Raw genomic sequence first — 17228 nt, 5'->3', positions numbered from 1 at the left:
CCCTAGAAGAAAGAAATAAAATTCAACATGATTTTGATAGGTTATTGCAATTACGGCCTTACAGCTAGAAGATAGGTTAATAGGTAAATACCAGAATAAAATTTAAGACAGAAGTACAGAGTTCTTCACTTACAAAAATCAGTTGTGCAGGTACAGGATGAGAATATCTGGCTTGATGATAGTACTCGAAAAAGTATCTTAGCTGCCAAGAAGGCAAATGCAATCTTAGGTATCAACAGAAGTATGCTTTTTAAATCACAGGAAGTAATTTTTCCACTCTATTCTGCTTTGGTCAAACCCAATCTTGAGTACTGTGCTCAATTCTGATCATCACACTTTAAGAAGGATTCAGAAAAATTGGAGCAGGTTCAGAAAAAGGCTACAAAGATGACCAAAGGATTAGAAACTAAATCCTGAGAAGACAGATTGAAGGAGCAGGATATGTTTAGCCTTGAGAAAAGTTGATTGAGGAGGGATATGATAGGACTTTTCAACTATCTGTAAGGATTTACATAGAAGAAAGTCTAGACCTGTTCTCCATCATTCTGGAGTGCAGGACATGGAATAATGGACTTCAATGACAGGAAAGCAGATTTCTCCAACTAAATATTGAGTGTATGTACATGCATGGAGCAATTCTAATTATAAAAGAAACAAAATTCCCAGACAGGAGGTGGACGTGGTTATATTGGTTATATTCAGGCAGATGCTACACAGCCATCTATCTGGGGTGCAGTGAGCAGGAGCCTGGAGGTGATGGCCTAAATGCACCCTTCCAACCCTAGGGATCTAACCTAAGCAGGACAACAGATACTAAGAGAGAGCAGTGGCACTCCTTGTGATGGAATGTGAGAATGACCTTGGAAGATGGGGGGAGGGTGGAGGGGGGGGAGAGATGCTGCCTATGGAATGATCAGATAAAAGAGAAGGAGCCCACAACTGAGTAACAGGCAGAGAAGAGAAGGAAACTTAGAAAGGACCCGCCCTAACCAACCAGGCGGTAAAAAGGGACGGTGGGGGATTTGTACTTTCAGACTTGCAAGATTCTGTTAATGTAGCCTTACAATAAAGTAGAATTAGCTCATCTGGTTGTGTTTCCTGATTGGTTTACCTGGGAGGGCTGACACTCCTCCCCACTCCACCCCTCACATTCCATTTTGCTTCTTTCCCTTAGAGGTCAGAATTGTATGTCTGTCATTCTCAGTATTTATTCATTGTGTTAATATCCCATTTTTTCTCTGGGAGCTCAGAATGATGTACATCAGGGTCTCCTCTCATTTTGTCCCTACCACAGTCATAAGTAGTAGAGTGGGTTGAATGAGAGTAGGCTAAAATTGCCCAGTGAATGAGTGGGAACTTAGTCCTGTGCCTCCCCAGTCTAGGTCTCATCACTATAACCACCACAGTATAGTGGCATAGAGTCACCATTCTGAAATAAAATTCTTTTTGCATTTCAGTCAGCAACTGTATGTGGAGGGAAGGGACACTGTCTAATCCTTTGCTTTTGGTATAAAAACGTGCTGGGCTAATCCTGCATAGATTTGGTAGGTGAATCTCACTTGGTGATTGATAATGTACAATTTGACTCTATTTTGCATCTTTATTCACAGCCAAAACACTTTTTGTTCTTCCTGACCCTTTTGTGATGAGATATGGAATCAATCAGTAAGAATAAACAGCAGATGTATACTGGATTCAGTGTTCAAAGGACTAATATTACGGCCCCACATTCTTAATAAAGATCATGGAACTACGAGTCACTATATGAGCTGGGCGGCTATACAAATGTGATAAATAAATAAACAAACAAATGAATAAGGAATGGCTTTGAAGAGGACAATTGCAACAGGGCTGGGCTGTGTGAAGCTTTGCACCTTACCAAGCTCTTGACCTTACCTTAATCAATTCTCAATAATTTTGTGTTTAGGGACTGCAAAAATATTTTCTTGATTTTGAATGTTCAGTTTTCACGACTTCCTACTGAAATTGTTACTGCTTATATTGTTCCACTATGATTATTCTTATTAATAGGAATGGAGATTGCTATGCATTTAATGTCCTTTTTAATTTGTTTAATGCTCAGCTGATTTGAATTCCTCTTGGATATGTCAGGTCATATATTTTTAAATAAAAGTTGAACTATTGGTGGCAGAGAAAATAATTCCTTTAAGAAATGGAGTCTTGTAATATATTGCCATGAGAAAAAAGAGAGAGAGAGAGAGAGAGAGAGAGAGAGAGAGAGAGAGAGAGAGAGGTGGTCAGCAGTTCAATTCTTTCTAATACCTAATGGCTGTTTTATAAGAAATCAGATATTTTTTGTCTACCTGATGCCTTCCACATTAGTTTGCATAGACAATAGCTTAAACCAACATTTCAAACTCTGGTTGTGTTGTGTTTGTTTAAATTATATATAATCCTGTGGCAGGGAATTAGATGCTGACAAAGATAAGGTATGAAAAACTGGACTTACTCCAGACCATCTTTTGCTAGAGTAAATTGCAGTAAAGTCAGTATTCAGTTGGTACACTATTCAAAGTTGATCTACTGAATGTAGACTAGAGAAGCTACTCTCTATTACATTGCTTAGTTTTAACTTCTGGCCTAAGCTGCTAATTCACTTGGGTCAGTCTACAATTCAGGATGCTCAAGTTAAGCTTTAAGCTGTGCATTCTACCACAAAATGGAATATATTTTTTAGAATGTATTCTAGGTGTTCCACTCTCTCTGACTGAGCAGTAGTTAAATAAAACACAACATACTTAAATCTTTGGAAAAAAAAGTCTCTAATTAAAACAAGTGCTTCTTTTTCTCCCACACAGATTTCATATTCAGCACATGGGTTCTCCACACAACCTATTTTCATCACACAAGCAGGAATTGAAGGGTGAGGGAGAGAGGGAATGAAAGGGAGAGAGGAGGTCTCTAGCTTATGCCCTTAGCCCTTCAATTTCAAGTCCAAAGGCTTCAGAAAGTGTGGCAAAGGCAGGCCATCCAGTGCCTCTGGGAAATGTTCAGGTGAAATGTTCCCAATTAAAACTTGCATGGATCTAACAAAGAGAGAGAAAGGGGCTAAACCAGCCAACCACTGATATCGGCTATTACCCAGAAGGTCCTGCCATGGCTGCTGGTCTTCCTGCAGCTGCTGTTTCATGGCGAAATGGAAGCCTGGAGGCATGAAGAGGAAGAGCGAGTCCAGAAGGAGGAGCTTGGTGCACAGATTTGATGCTGGGCTCTCCCAAATTTGTTGCAGAAGGAGATCTAGAGGTGTGTTCCCAGCACAGTCACTAAGGCAAGGCGAGGCTCTGTGGCCCAGCAACAAAAGCAAACACTCCGGCCTTGCCAGTTCACAGGCCATGTGAAGGGCAGTTTTGCCACCCTCCACTTGACTGCAACCTTGGCGGTCCAAGTAAGTAGCTTGGTCGCTTACTGGGAAGTTTCTGATGGCCTTCAGAATCTCTACAAGGATATGGATGCGGTTGTACCGGACAGCCATGGCTAAGTGAGGAGCTGAAGAGTGGCAGCAGCTAAAGTGAAGGCTCGGTATTGCCAGGGCACTCTTAGGAAACTGGCTCAGTAAATATCGGGCATAAGGCTGGTGATTGTGTACCAGGGCATACAGCAGCGCCTCTGAAGGTGAGTATGTGCTGACCTTGCCTCCTTCTTGCCAGTGGAAAACCTCCATGCGCCTCATGTCCTCCAAGAGCCATACGGGTAGCTGGTCTCTTACAGCTTGATAGAAAGCAAAAGAGGACTTCTTGCATTGTTTCTGGGACTGGGAGCTGTGGCTGTTGCAGCTACTCAACCATTTGACATTCCAGGGCATCTTTGAGGTTGGATTCACAGGAAAGGGCTCCCTTCTTGGCTATCAGACGTTTTTCTCATGAAGATCCAAGAGGGCAGAGGAAGGCTTTAAGAGAAAAGCAATGGTTTAGAAACTACCCCTCCAAAAAGCAACATAAAGGGCCACTTGGGCAGATGTCCTTCTGGGTCCTTGTCCATCATGCAAGACTCATTAAAGTAATTATTTTAGTAATCTGAAGTTCCAGAGAGCTGTTTCACATAGCTTTTCTCCTTCTTTCTCTCTCTGCTGTAATCCCTCCATCTGTGATACAGGTCTTAATAAATGCTAAATTATCTTCTAAGGCTATTGGAAAAATGACAGCTAGATAATGCATGTGAGACACTTGAACCCTTTACTTTTCTCAGTAAGTTCACAAAAGTCAATAGCCTACCAAACCATTTACTAGTTTATGGAGGGCTGGCAGAAGAGGAAATGAAGACTCGGTCTGTCTTCCAGGAATCTACTGCAGAGGAGGGAAGGAATCAACTCCATCGTCCCACTTAGCTGAATGCAACTCCTCATAATCTGTGGCAATGCTTTTCATTGGTGGTGCTGTTTGAGGAATGTCCTAATAGGGGACTCACTTGACAAGGTATAGAAACATTTCAGTTTTAAGGCCAAGTGTAGCACCTTTTAGATCTCGGCTACTATTACAGTCAGCTTCATCCTGATGCTATTCAGCCCATATCTTTAACCATAATCCTTTGAAATGGAGAAGGAAACTATTCAGCATTCAAAATACTTAGCAACTTTGAGTCCTGAAGAAAACTTCATGAGACCTAAACTTATACTGCAGTAGAGGCAAAAGTATTGTGGGTCACTTGACAAAAGCTGTCTGAAAATGATGGGGAAGAACTTTGTCTGAGTCTGCAGCAGAGCCTCCCCATATTTATGGGAATCACTGGCATTGCTGCCCAAGGATTCTGAGCATTCTGAAAATGTTCCAGCAACATCAGTTATAGTATAGTTGAAATTACCATGAAATTACCATGAAGTGAGGTTGTTTTGAAACTCTATGGCTCCATTTTCTCATTGGAAGGAACTCTGCTAGTTACTGAATGTCAGATTCTATAAGGAAAATTGTAGTTTGAGGGCTTTGCATTTCCCCTTCAGTAGCCCAGACAAAAAAGCTGACAAGTCTGTGGCATTGTTATTCTTGCAGTTGCCTCTTCTCCAAGATCAGCTCTTGCATGAAAAGTGCCAGGCTTCTGGTGTTTTTCTTTTCCTTCTATCCCTTTTATGTGAAAGGGGATGATGGGATTTTTGCTGCTGCATAATTTGTAGCAGCTCAAGATGGCACTGTATTTTTCTCAGCATTTAAAGTCAAGTGAAGATAGGTCAATCATGGGTCACTTTCAAACTACTTCTGAGGGTTTGGGGAACAAAAACAGTAGCAGCGCCCTCAATACCTTCCACAATTTCTACCCATCATTCCTTTTCAGTGGACCATTTTTTGACTTGGTGGGGATTTTTTGGCTAGCTTCTCCCAGCATAAAAGTCTTTTCCTACTTCCTGTTCCCCCCACCTCCTGCCAAACAATAGACTCATCTGGTCATCTATCAGCTCAGCTTAGCCAACACCTCTAATATCCCTCAGCTCAGTTAGATCATCTTTATCCCTACCTCCAAATTCTGTCAACAGTTCTTTCTGTGGTTATCACCTCTTGTACCACTAGTTTTGCTTAGTGATTTTTTTTTCCTGCCCTTACAAATAAGAGAGAAGGAGGGGGATGTTGGCTGAACAAATTTAAATCTAACCCAGACTGAATCCATCTTCCTACAAGACAGATGAAATGGAAATTTGCAGTGCTAGAGGTTTACGAGGCACCTGGACTCTAACAAATCTCACCGTCTGTCCTCTTTATATTACTTTGAGCATGATAAAGGAAATAGACAACACCTTTTCAGAGGTCTATTTAACTGGGCTGTCTATGACTCTTTATCTAAACCTGAATGCAATATGCACAGGCTCTTCCTTAATGCTATGGAAATATTTGTCTTAGCACATTCATGGTCAAGAGGCTTCATATCCTTAAATGAGGAGGTTACTTCACCCCTCAACATCAAACTGAGCCACAAGCAGCAGATCAGGCACCGAATAATAACTGTGATAGGGAATTTTAGCAGAATCCCAAGAGTTCCAGAAATGGGTTGCTGAATATGGTGGAGCTCATCTCTTCCAGGAGCTGCCAAAGACTTCTGATCCACATATCCCAAGCTCATTATGCTCTGTATAAGCCTGTCCATCCCCGTTCACCCCAATATTGCAATCAATATAACACATGCAGCAGTATGGCTTCTTCAGTTTATGGTCTTTGAGCTGTTGGATTTTCTAGGTAAGGAATGGAGCATTGCTGTAGTCCTTGAAAGCTTACTGTACCCCCAATCACCATACCCACCAGGACTGTCAAAGTACATCATTAGCACTGTGGCTTCTCTTTCCTATTGACAGACCTAAGATAAATGAACTCTGCTGGCTAGTTCAGCTTTGTTTTGTTTTATTTACACTAGCAGAAGGGTTTTAGGGTGCCTGCACTTTGGCTCAAGGAGGTGTGCTGTTTGCTTCCTTTTCAAGGCCAAAGGGCCATGAAGATCTGTCACAGCAAGTAAATCTGTCTGTGGTGAGGCTGTCCTCCTGATCAAGTTGCAGTTTGGAGAAGGCCAATTGAGTACCACCATGCAAATCCCAAGCCAATTTGATATTCTGGTGACTTGCTTTATGAGTGGAGTCCCCTGTTGATCTCCACATCAGGGTTTGGCCCACATTGGTTGGTACATACTTTGAACATAGTAGTTTAGGATTTAGTATGTGGCCCAAGGCACTTTCAGGCCAATCCACTACACCAATGTTTCTCAACCTTGGCAACTTTAAGCTGGGAAATTCTGGGAGTTGAAGTCCACACATCTTAAAGTTCCAAGGTTGAGAAACATTGGTCTACACTATCTTGTCCTTATGGATCCCCTCTCTATGTCCACACCTTTTGAGCTAGCGTGGTCTTCATCCAACTGTAACCAGTGTACTGTTATATGGACCAGCAAGGGAATGTCCTCCAGACCCTGCAGCCTTGGGGGCTCCAAAATCAGTTACCAGATGACCTGTCTTTCCCCCCATTGGCATTCATCCTTCCTCTCCCCTCTTACCAGGCAGCGGCTTGTAAAAGGGGCTGGGGGGGGAGGGGAGGAAAGCATGCTGGGAGGATCAGGGGAGGCCGGGACTCTCTCACGCCGGTTACAGTGCTAGTTTTGTACCCACAACCTCCTCTCTGCAGGCTGTTCTCTCTCATGCAGCAAGTCTCCAAAATGCTCTCCCTGCCTTCCCTTCCAAATATTAACCATCCCTCCTTCCTCCCCAGGGTGTTTCTTACAGTATAAAAAGCATGCATTTATTTTGGGTTGAGGGTCCTTCTTTCAAGACTTGAGGGCAGAATGGGCGGCACTCATTTCAAAAGGCACTGCTCCCTAGCCGTGCCCAGAAGACCACCATTCTCAGTGTCTCCCTCAATCTTTCCAAACGGCCGATGCAATTCTGGCACGGCCAGCCTTTGGCATGACCCCTGCCTCGCCTGCCTCGCCTTCCCCGCTCTCCATCTTCTCTTTCTCTCGCCCATCTCCAGATGCCCCAGACCTCTTACCTCACAGTCTCCACCCCAAAACTCCCAGCCAGCCGCTGCTCTTTTAAGCTGCCCTCAGGTGGGGGCTGGGATTCACGGACCCGGCCGGGCCGAAGGGGAAGCGGGATCAAGAAGCCTCACCTCCGGCTGCAAGGAATGCAGCCTGGCGGGAGTCGCCTGCGGGTTGCGCCGGCTCTTTCTCTGGGCTGGCTGCAGTAATGAATGAGCCGCTGCCTTGCTGGCTCGTTCGCTCGCTCGCTCGCTCGCTCGCTGCCTCTCTCCGGCTGCAACCGCGCGCACGCACTAGAGGGAGTCCAGCGGCAGCGGCTGTTCCCCCGCCCCCGCGCGCTCCTCCGCTGCCTGCGCTCTCCTCCCCCTGCGGAAGAACAGCGGCTGTGCTGTGCTCCCGGCTGCACCGAGCGCGACCGCCGCTCCTTCTCAGAGGAAGCAGCGAAGGAGAGGCGGCGGCGGCGGGGAGGGCCAAACCTCAATTGCCTCCTCCGGGCTCTTTTATCCCCTCCCCGCTCTCGTCCGGTGAAGGTCGGTCAGGACCGGGGAACTGTCCAGAGCCTCGGGATTGGTCTCCGGACGGTCCCCCCCCCCCAGCTTTCCATTGGCGGAGAGGAGGGGATGGGGCCCTGCAGCGATTGTTGGCGTCAGCGGGAGGCAAAGTTCCCAGAAAGTTTCCGGGCTGCTTGTAAGTCGGTGTAAGCGCGCGCTGCTCGTGCTATTGACCCTAAAAGGGAGGAGGGCGAAATGGAGGCAAGGCAGAGCGGGCTTCCCGCAGGGGGTCGGGCGGCCGCCCCTTGAGCCAGGGAGCCCTCTTCCTCCCGCCCTTAGGGCTGTTCCAGTTGGTGCCTTAAAGTGCTATCCGGCAGGCTTTGAGCCGGCAGAAAGGCGGCTGGCATGAGCGCTGCTGCCCCGTTGCTGACCCCCGTTCCGCAACAGCAAGGACGCCGGCAAAGGTGCTGTCCGTACGCGCCGATTGTGAGAATCGGCTCTCCCATGGATAAGTCTAGCAGCTGTTTCCAAAACAAGGAGAGGTGCACTAAAGAGATGAGGCTTCTCCCCTTTCTACCGGAAAAGTCTCGGGAAATGTTCCCGAATCTTGCTGCCATAATTGCTTATAAATAAGGGTGGCGTGTGAAAGTAAAGCCCTCCCTGGAATCCTTGTGTTGTAAGCTTTCGTTCTGAGAAATCCTAATCATCGAAGTTCTGAGAAACTTTCCTGTTTTCAGTACAGCTGGCTACAAGAGCAATCAGACACCGATTCTGAACCAGTTAAGGAAAGGAGCTGGTGGATCTCCCACTTCATTTTCTCTCCCTTCAGCTGTCTGGAAGACAATAGCCGATCTCTCTCCCCAGAGCATTAGGTGACTGTAGGTGGGTGCTTAGAATGATGGGTTTAGCCACCTGTCAGGTTACCCAACTCGCTGGTCACTGGTGCGGATGCCTATAAAGAGCCCACATAAGATTTGACAGGCACTTCGGTGAGTGTTGGTCAGTCATGTGAGTAGGTGCCTCTGTGGAAGTCAAGTGTCCAATCTCTCCTGAGGCCTCAGCCAAATGCCCTTGAAGTTCCCAGCTAAAAGAAGGGTGTGCCTGCAGCGGCCTAACATAGCTAATAACAACAACCACAACAATTTAGTAAATCTGGCCACCTGGACAGATCTCAATCTCTGAGCTGCATCAGCAACCACACTGTCACTGAAATGTGCTGGAGTGTATCTATGGCCAAATTTTGTTGGGAGAAGAAAGAAGCTGACTCAGTTATGGGCTCATCTTGTAGGTAACATCTGGACATGGCAGAAAAAGTGGTTGCCAGGGTTACCAGGGCATGTTTGTGCCGTGGTTAGGGGACTGTGAGCAAGTGCCCTTAAACACTGTTGTACTTCTTGACACTCCCACTTCAAACTCTTGTCTTTTATTTGTTTGTATGTGTGATTCTGGGTTGAGTGATTATTGCATGTATGGCTATACTATCTTTCTGATCTGGGAACGATGGCATTGGACTTTCTTACACAGACTTGCAAACCTCCCTTGGTGAGGAAGTTGGGTGTTTTCCAAATTCTGGGTGAGCCTTGTGTTACAAGTCTAACAAGGTATATATTTAAAAATCTAGAGTTTCTGTCAGGAATAACCTGTGATCTATAACTAAATTATTTGTTGAATTCATTGCTTGGACTGTATTTGCAAATGATGGGTACTGTACTTATATTTTCTTCTAGTGCTCAGTATTTGTGTGTATTGCTTCTGTCTTAAAATTGGAGGTAAACCTATTTACTTTACAATGTACATCAGATTAAAAAAAAGTTTTGATACCTGTTCAGAAGCAAATTTCACACTGAATTCAGCCTCATCCTTAGCATGTATACTTAGCAATAAACTTGGTAACGTTTTTGATTTGGTTCAAATATTTTAATAAAATATGTATTTACTACAGCATAAACATATAATCTAAAATAATAAGCAGGAAAATAAGCTTTAAAAAAAATACATAGGCAGTAAGCAGCTCAATTCAAATATCATTGCTGAAAACTCAGTTGATTATTAAGAAAATTAAAATTAACCATGTAGCAAATCTAGAAGTCAACTGACTAGATTTCAGCAAGATGTTATTTCACACACATGTGACTAGGGCTGCCTCTGCATGCACATGTATTTGAGAGCACAGTGTGCGGAGATTGGTTTCATCATACATCCAGGGCGAGGAGCCCTATCCTGTCCTCCTATGTTCTGTGTTTCTCAAAGTACAGGAAGATAGCATCAAAAATGTTTCTTTTGCATCTGAATCCTTAGATACATAAATATTGCTGTTTTCACTGTGCACTCTCGCATCCCATTTCAGCAATGGAATTTAGTTGTGTTTTATAATCCTAAACATTTGTGATGAATCCCAAATTAAATTGAATAAAAATTCAGTTATTATCTGAATTTTGCAGTCGTCTGAATTTGATAATGCAGTTGCCAGCAATAAAAAAGGCATATTTTGGAAGGGAAATTGTTGAGAGTTGTGACCCTTCCTGGAGCTTGAGATACTGGTACAAACAGTCCTCTACTTATGAACAGGTTACGTTCCAAGAGGCTGTTTATAATGTCTGCTTTCATTTTCAAATGTTGGTATTGTATGCTGATTTCCTATTGGCAAACCTTCTCTGATTAGACTGGTTTAATTTCAATTTTTATCTAATGCCTTTTTTATCTGCAATGCTTGTCTTTGTTATATTTTATTTTATGTGTTCGTGTATGTCTGTGCTTGTTGTATTATAACGGATGATTTGTTTTATCCTTAGTGGCACAAATCACAATTAAATGCAGTAAATAAATGAATTTCTACAGTGTTTTCCTCGTGTTTCTAAACCATCCTTCTTCATCTAACCATTTTCCTAACAGTGCTTGGAATTTAATTGATTAAACACAACTTTGAAAGTGATGGGCCTGGCTTATGATTATGATAATATATAGCAGAGTTTGATAAATTGTCAGACTGGGAATTGGGTAGGATGAAATTTCCTTATGGAGGACACATAACCCTGCCAATCCAAAAACACTGTGCAGCTGTTTTATTTTCCTCTTTAATTGTTGGGGGGGGGGCAGGGTTGAAAGAAAAAAAGGTGAAAAAAGCTGTACAAAAATATGGGGAGGTTATAAGCAGAAAATATTGCCTAGATCACCCCATAAAATTCTGGCGATGAGGCAGGATAATTACATATTGAAATCTTATTAGCAAATATGTTTGCTTTTTAGAATGCAAGAACACATTTGTCCTTCATACCAGCCTTTCCTAAATTGATATTTTCCAGAATTGTTAGACTTCGGTATATAAATAGTCCAGCCCAAGTGGCCATGAAAACTTTGGATTATAAGAGTCGTGGTCCCAACAAGATGGAGAAATTTCTTTAGTTAAAATTTGAATGGGAACCTATCTATTTTTTTATTTTCAAATCAGTATGTGAAAAGAAGCTCTAGTTATTATCTGAATTTTGCAGTCGTCTGAATTTGATAATGCAGCTGCCAGCAATAAAAAAGACATATTTTGGAAGGGAACTTGTTGAGAGTTATGACCCTTCCTGGAGATTGAGATACTGGTACAGACAGTCCTGTTTATAAGTTTATAAGATACTGTTTATAAGATACTGGTACAGAGAGGCTGTTTATAAGTCCATTTTGTTTGTAAGTCCAACCAAGCATATGTATGCAGTGCGCCATAAATATCAGAGTATAAATTTCTGGTGCACAATAAACTTCTGGGCATATGTATGCTGCACGTTGTAAACTTCCAGGCAACCTTCATTGTTGGAGTTGTGGACAGGTTTGTTCATATTGGCGAAAGTTCATAACTCGAAAGTTCATAAGTAGAGGACTGTCTATAATGGTTAACCATGCCCTCATCACCTTTCATATTAACTATTACAATACATTGTATGTGGGTTTCCTTTTGAAAACTACTTGGAAACATCAGCTGGTGCAGAATGCAGAAGTCCACCTATTGGCAGGTGAGAGCTGCCAGCTAGTGACCAGCTTTGAGAACAAGTCCAAATGCTGCTTATAATCTAGATGGTTTGTCTCCTAGATATCTTCAGGATAGCCTTCTTCAGATAGAACCATCTTGTCTGGTTCATTCATCCTAAATGAGTACCCTTCCTGTGTGATATCAGAGGAGGGGTGGCTCCAGCATATTGTTTTCCTGCATGTGCTCCTTCATCCTCCAGACATCTAAATAGTGCCTCCTTCATAATCTTTTGGAGGTCAGCCAAGAGTGAGCCCTTCTGCAGACTTTTTCACTGTTAAGAAACAAAGGAAATTGCCTTAGTTTTTCTTCTGAGAGGTTTTTTTTTTAATGATTTTATATTCAAATTTTGTAAACCACTGGGAGTCTGTCAGAAATTGGTGATATAAATATTATAAATATTAGAGAAAATTGCATTAAATATGTGTGCATATTCACATACACACACGCAAATATATAAATGCATTATAACTATTTGCAAAAAAATAAGCACATTCAGTAAAATTGCAAACAAACACATATTTGGAGAAATGTGTACACAGACACAACATCTGCAGTTTGATGAACCAAAGCTGATATAGTTGCTAAAATGTGAGACAGAAAAAACAAACTTAACATATTTGCAAAAATGAGAAATTGAAAGAAACCAAAATTAATAGATTCCCCCTCCTTGGTCCCAATACATTTGGAAGGCTCCAGGATTCCCACAAGTAATCTTGGAACTATACTATGTTGGGGTAACAGAGAATACTGTTTTAGGTTCAGCGTCACAGAGATATAATTTCCAGGAGGAATGGCTTTTGAGAGGATGGTGTATGTTCATCCTTCAAGAGACACAGCAGTTCCTGTGTCTCCTAGCACCCTCAGATGCTACAATGAAAGATGCGACTGTCTGTCTCCAATACTTTCAATATTTGTTTTGTTTGACCTACAGCAAGAGAAGCCTATTGTACATTGAGAAGACTTTTTAGGACAGTTGACTATCACTTGGACTGTAACATGCCAAAATAATCAGCATGGACAATGAGACTCCAATTTTATCCCCCCCCCATTTTTTTTTACTATGTTCATCTGGAAATTCGACCATGATTCAGGCTGAGAAGAGGACATGAATAAGGACATGTGCTTATTTCAGCAATCCAAAGCAGAAGATGACACCAGAGGTGCTCATTAGTAAAGCTTCCGCAGCCTGATGCCTGCTATGTTTGGAGCTGACAAAGGCTTCAGTGCAAATATGTTGAATCCAAACAACTTCTAAGAAATCAAAGGAACTACGTTTTTAAAAGTTGGCTGGGAATAAAACCTTTCACACAGCTTTTATGAAACATCCAACCTGCAAGAATCTTGAAATGACAAAATCGTTTCTCTTTCATATTTCGTCCACATGTAAACATAGTACTGTACAATAATGCCATGTTATGAGAGGAACACCGTTTGCCATATTGCTGAGTGAGAAAGGGCTTGGACAGAGAACCAATATCTTATAGTCATACACTCGATTCTTAAAACGAATGAAGAGTGTCTGGTGAAGTAGAAATAAAATATATAACCCAAGAGAAGTTCATCATAGCTCAGCTTTTAAAAAAGTGATAGAAGTTATATTAGCTGTGTCCAGCATACTGGGTGGAGCCACACAACCCTAGCCACTGTGGAATCGTACTGCAGATGTTGGACGTGGCAGACATTGCAAATGGGCGAACACTAAAGTTATACCTTCCTTCTTGTACATGGGCAGATTCCACCACAGTGCAAGATTCCAAATTGCTTAAAATGCATTGCATTCATTGTAAACTAGACCGGTACTCTTGGAGGGCAACGCTCCAATTGTCCCCCAGTAGGTATTATGGGCACTGGAGTACTAAATATTTGAACAGGAACTGTTGCTTTTTTCTGATATGGTCTGCAATACTGCAGCTACAGGGAGCATGTAATACAGAAAGAGCCACTTCTAACATTAAAAAGAAAAGCCCTTTTTCCTTTACAAAATACTCACATTCTCTAGTTGAAGTCCATATATCTTAAAGTTGCTGAGGCTGAGAAACACTGTCATAGATGGAAAGATGGACACCTGAAGGAGCAGAGAATTTGTTACTACTGTCTTCTCTTGGCTTTCTTCTAGTATACATTTTTTTCAAAGTCAGCATCATTTACCTTCCAGTGATCCGGTGGTACTTATTCATATATACTTTGGCCAGGTCCACAATTCAATCCACTTGATGGTTTGGTTGTGACTCACTTGCTGAGTGAGCAGGAGTTGCTTTTGATTAAAGTCCTGGATTTATACTGGTCATTAATCTGGCCTAGATTATGGACAATACACATGTGCATGTTTTTCTTTTCTTTTCAAGACAAAATATAATTTTCTTTCTCTTATCTCTGCTTCTGGTCAGAAGAGGTATTGTAAAATTGGCACTTTTTCTGTGGGATTCCGCTTATCATGATTAATAGGGCTGTTATTTATTTAATCAGAATGCCCTCTATGTATAGAAAGGGGAGGAGAACCTACATTTCTACAGAAGCTGCTGAATTATAGCTCCCATAATCCTTGACTGGAACTGGTAGGATTTGAAACCCAACAGCTTCTAGAGAGCTACAGATTCCCACTCTGATTGTATAGGAATCTGTACCTAAACAACAACCCCCCAAAGGGATAATTATTTATGCCAAAGGATTTACAGTCTAAATGTTGGAAGTGGGTTTTGCAGCTTTACTTCATCTGCTAAGAGCTCACAAGAATGAGAATTGTACTAGACTTTCTCTGGAGGGGGTGACATACAAATGAATCCATCAGTGAAAATGTTCTGCTTCTTATAGATGGCAATATGATATCTGGTGATAAAAGTAGTATCATGAGGGTCTCTGGAGATCAGGAGGTTTCCTTTGAGTATCCAAGTTCATAGTGATGATGCTGGGAAATTGTCTAACAAGGGAGTTCTACAGGGTTTCTTACAGAGTGCTGACTTTTTGTTTTTAATGGATAACCTTTCATGAGACTAGATGTCATCTTAATATAGCTTGTTACCAATGTTGCATTAGATATGTATTAGTGAAAATAGACTGAGCTGACTGGAACACTCTAAGCCTAAGGCCTGGCATAAATATAGAAACATCAACCAGGCATAACCCAAGATGTAAATGGAGAAGGCAGCAAGCATGCTCAGCTGCTATTTATTACAAGATAGTCCACGTGTATCCCATTTACTTATCATGTTGTGTTATGTTCTTTCCTCCTGTCCAGCAAAACAAGCAATGCAATCCTTCAAACAAAAATTCCAGGTGACTTCATTGATACATCCCTGAAGGTTTTTTGGCAATGACATGGACCTAGCTTGCCCTTGCCTTCTTCAGGAAGATTTTTTTGCAACTTTTCAGTCTAGTCTACAGTCTTGATTTTCCTGATGGTCTCCTATCTAACTACTAAGCTCAAATCAACTTAGCTTATGGAGGTTAACCAATGCTAGTTAGGTGCTGTCACCTAGTCAAAAATAAGCATTCATCAATTTCAGTGGTACCTGCTTCCATTTGAGTGTTACAGCCAAACATTTTCAGCATTCATTTTTACAATCACACGTGAGTCAAATTTAAATGTGTGTAATACTAATTCAGCCAAATGTAAAATAAACATGTCATACCTGCAATCTATATTGAATATCTAGAGTAGCCTTTGCACTCTGGTATTTTCCAGTTGCATTGTCACTATCTACATAATTTTTGAAAAGAATTTAGGCCACATTTAAAATAAAAAAATAGCTGTAGCAATGAAGACAGTCTGTCTTTCTGTCTAACAGAAATACAGAAGTGTGTTACAGGGTGATTCTGAACTGCTGGCCCTTAATGACCTGTTGATGTGTGTAGTTTTTCAACCAAGTATACTAGATAACAGTCTTTGGCTTTATTTGGGATAGTGACAGAGAACACGGGGACCCCCAAATGCTGCTGAACTTCAACTCCCAGCATCTCTCCACACTGGTTGGTGCTGCTGAGAATGATGGCTTAATTAGAGAGATAGTTTCCTGTCTGTAATCCAGGATTTGGATCCCAAAATTCTTATTTCCAATAGTACAAAGTCTTGCAGGATGTGGAAAGCATGAGTGCTTCCAACTGTATTCAGAATGATGAATATAAGCAGTAAGCTCACGTGTAAGTCACCAAAACTCTGGCTATTTTTTATTCTGTAATCCAATGGTTTTGTTTTAACTCACCTTGCTATGATTGGCTAAGCCATCCCAGAACCTTCCTGGCAAGCTATTGAAAACAATAACTGCCCTCCCCCCACCCCCCGTGACACAGCTGGAAAATCTCCCCTTCCTCCATCTCAACTGACATCTTTTTCTCCCTCCACCACCATCAACAGCATATGAATTTAATTCTGCACCAATCTAAGTTAAGGGCCTTGAAATGAGGAAAAGATAACATTTCTTCTGATCTCTACATTTTTGGATACATGGTCACCAATCTTAAATTTCCATTTGTGAACAGGCAAGTGATTATTTACATGCCTAAACAATATGTAGTCAGAAGGGTGGATAAAAACTGGGGAGACATGAGTGCATATCTCCACACAAATTGCCACAAAGAGGATCATAAAAAGGGGGGTTTCAAACACCTTCAGTATTCTTTGTTGCTCTTATTTACCCAGATACCCAAAACACATAGAAAGCAATGTGGATTTACAATTTCATTTACTTTCTGAACTAAAATCTTCACTTACTCACCCCTCTTCTTTGTGTACATGCCCAAATCCAAGTCTTTCTGGCCAGGTAGGTCTGAGTTCAGAAGAATCAAGGCAGGATGCCCATAAAACACATTCTATTTGATGGCTCACAGGTACTACAGTTTTCATTCATTTTTATAACTTCCAAAAAAGTTTGGCCAGTCCCAGTGTAATATTCTTATGTCTCCTAGTATTTTTCCACCACCTCATCCAGTCCTCACGCAACCCTTGGTTGTTTTGGAAACAATCTTTTGTTGTGAGAGCCATTCTTTCTTTTGAAAGCCATCTTGTTTGTCTTGTTATGAATTTTCATTCTGGTATTTTACGAGATTTGCTAGAGAAAGTGACATCTACTAAAAAAAAACCCTTTTGCTTTTATGATCTCCTTTAAATGAGTCTCAAATACTCCATCTTTTATGAATGTCCTTTTGTGCCATCACACAAATATATATTATCCTGAATATTATCATAGTGTTAACAAAAGCAACTGAGGGACTGGTTATAGGCATCATATTCTGTAGTTACTGAGACTTGCAAGAGAAGCCAAAGACTA

General features: G+C 41.9%; 2 protein-coding genes and 1 long non-coding RNA gene across 5 annotated transcripts in view; 2 read left to right on the top strand and 1 right to left on the bottom strand.

Moving 5' to 3' along the window:
• The window catches only part of TECPR2 (tectonin beta-propeller repeat containing 2), a 67469-nt gene extending 65322 nt beyond the window's left edge, over positions 1-2147 (top strand). For both annotated transcript variants that reach the window (XM_088149816.1, XM_088149815.1), the window contains one exon: positions 1611-2147. In XM_088149816.1, coding sequence (XP_088005942.1) covers positions 1611-1669 — 59 coding nt within the window. In that variant the 3' untranslated portion in view covers positions 1670-2147. The remainder of the gene's footprint in view (positions 1-1610) is intronic.
• A 628-nt stretch (positions 2148-2775) lies between these two features.
• ANKRD9 (ankyrin repeat domain 9) lies at positions 2776-7852 on the bottom strand. Of its 2 annotated transcripts, none has more exons than XM_007435136.4 (2): positions 7473-7852; positions 2776-3907 (listed from the first exon to the last, which is right to left on the bottom strand). In XM_007435136.4, the coding sequence occupies exon 2, from the start codon at positions 3821-3823 to the stop codon at positions 2936-2938; it is 888 nt and encodes a 295-aa protein (XP_007435198.1). In that variant the 5' UTR covers positions 3824-3907; positions 7473-7852; the 3' UTR covers positions 2776-2935. The 2 variants fall into 2 exon arrangements, with proteins under 2 accessions (XP_007435198.1, XP_007435197.1); XM_007435135.4 differs by having other exon boundaries at positions 2777-3907; positions 7593-7852.
• A 155-nt stretch (positions 7853-8007) lies between these two features.
• Positions 8008-10883, top strand: LOC112541498 (uncharacterized). Its single transcript, XR_003085486.2, has 2 exons — positions 8008-8148; positions 8690-10883. It is a non-coding gene; the product is annotated as an uncharacterized LOC112541498 (long non-coding RNA).
• The last annotated feature ends 6345 nt before the right edge of the window (positions 10884-17228 follow it).

Source organism: Python bivittatus, unplaced genomic scaffold (genome assembly GCF_059951505.1).
Source record: "Python bivittatus isolate LINGU-HERP-01145 unplaced genomic scaffold, Pbiv_v1 ctg000580_np1212, whole genome shotgun sequence".
NCBI classification, from domain to species: domain Eukaryota; kingdom Metazoa; phylum Chordata; class Lepidosauria; order Squamata; family Pythonidae; genus Python; species Python bivittatus.
Note: the sequence above shows the minus strand (reverse complement) of the source record. Positions and strands in the feature narration are given on the sequence as shown.

Bases quoted from the DNA above. Each gene is read 5' to 3' on its own strand.
- ANKRD9 (XM_007435136.4), bottom strand. From the start codon at position 3,823: ATGCCCTGGAATGTCAAATGGTTGAGTAGCTGCAACAGCCACAGCTCC.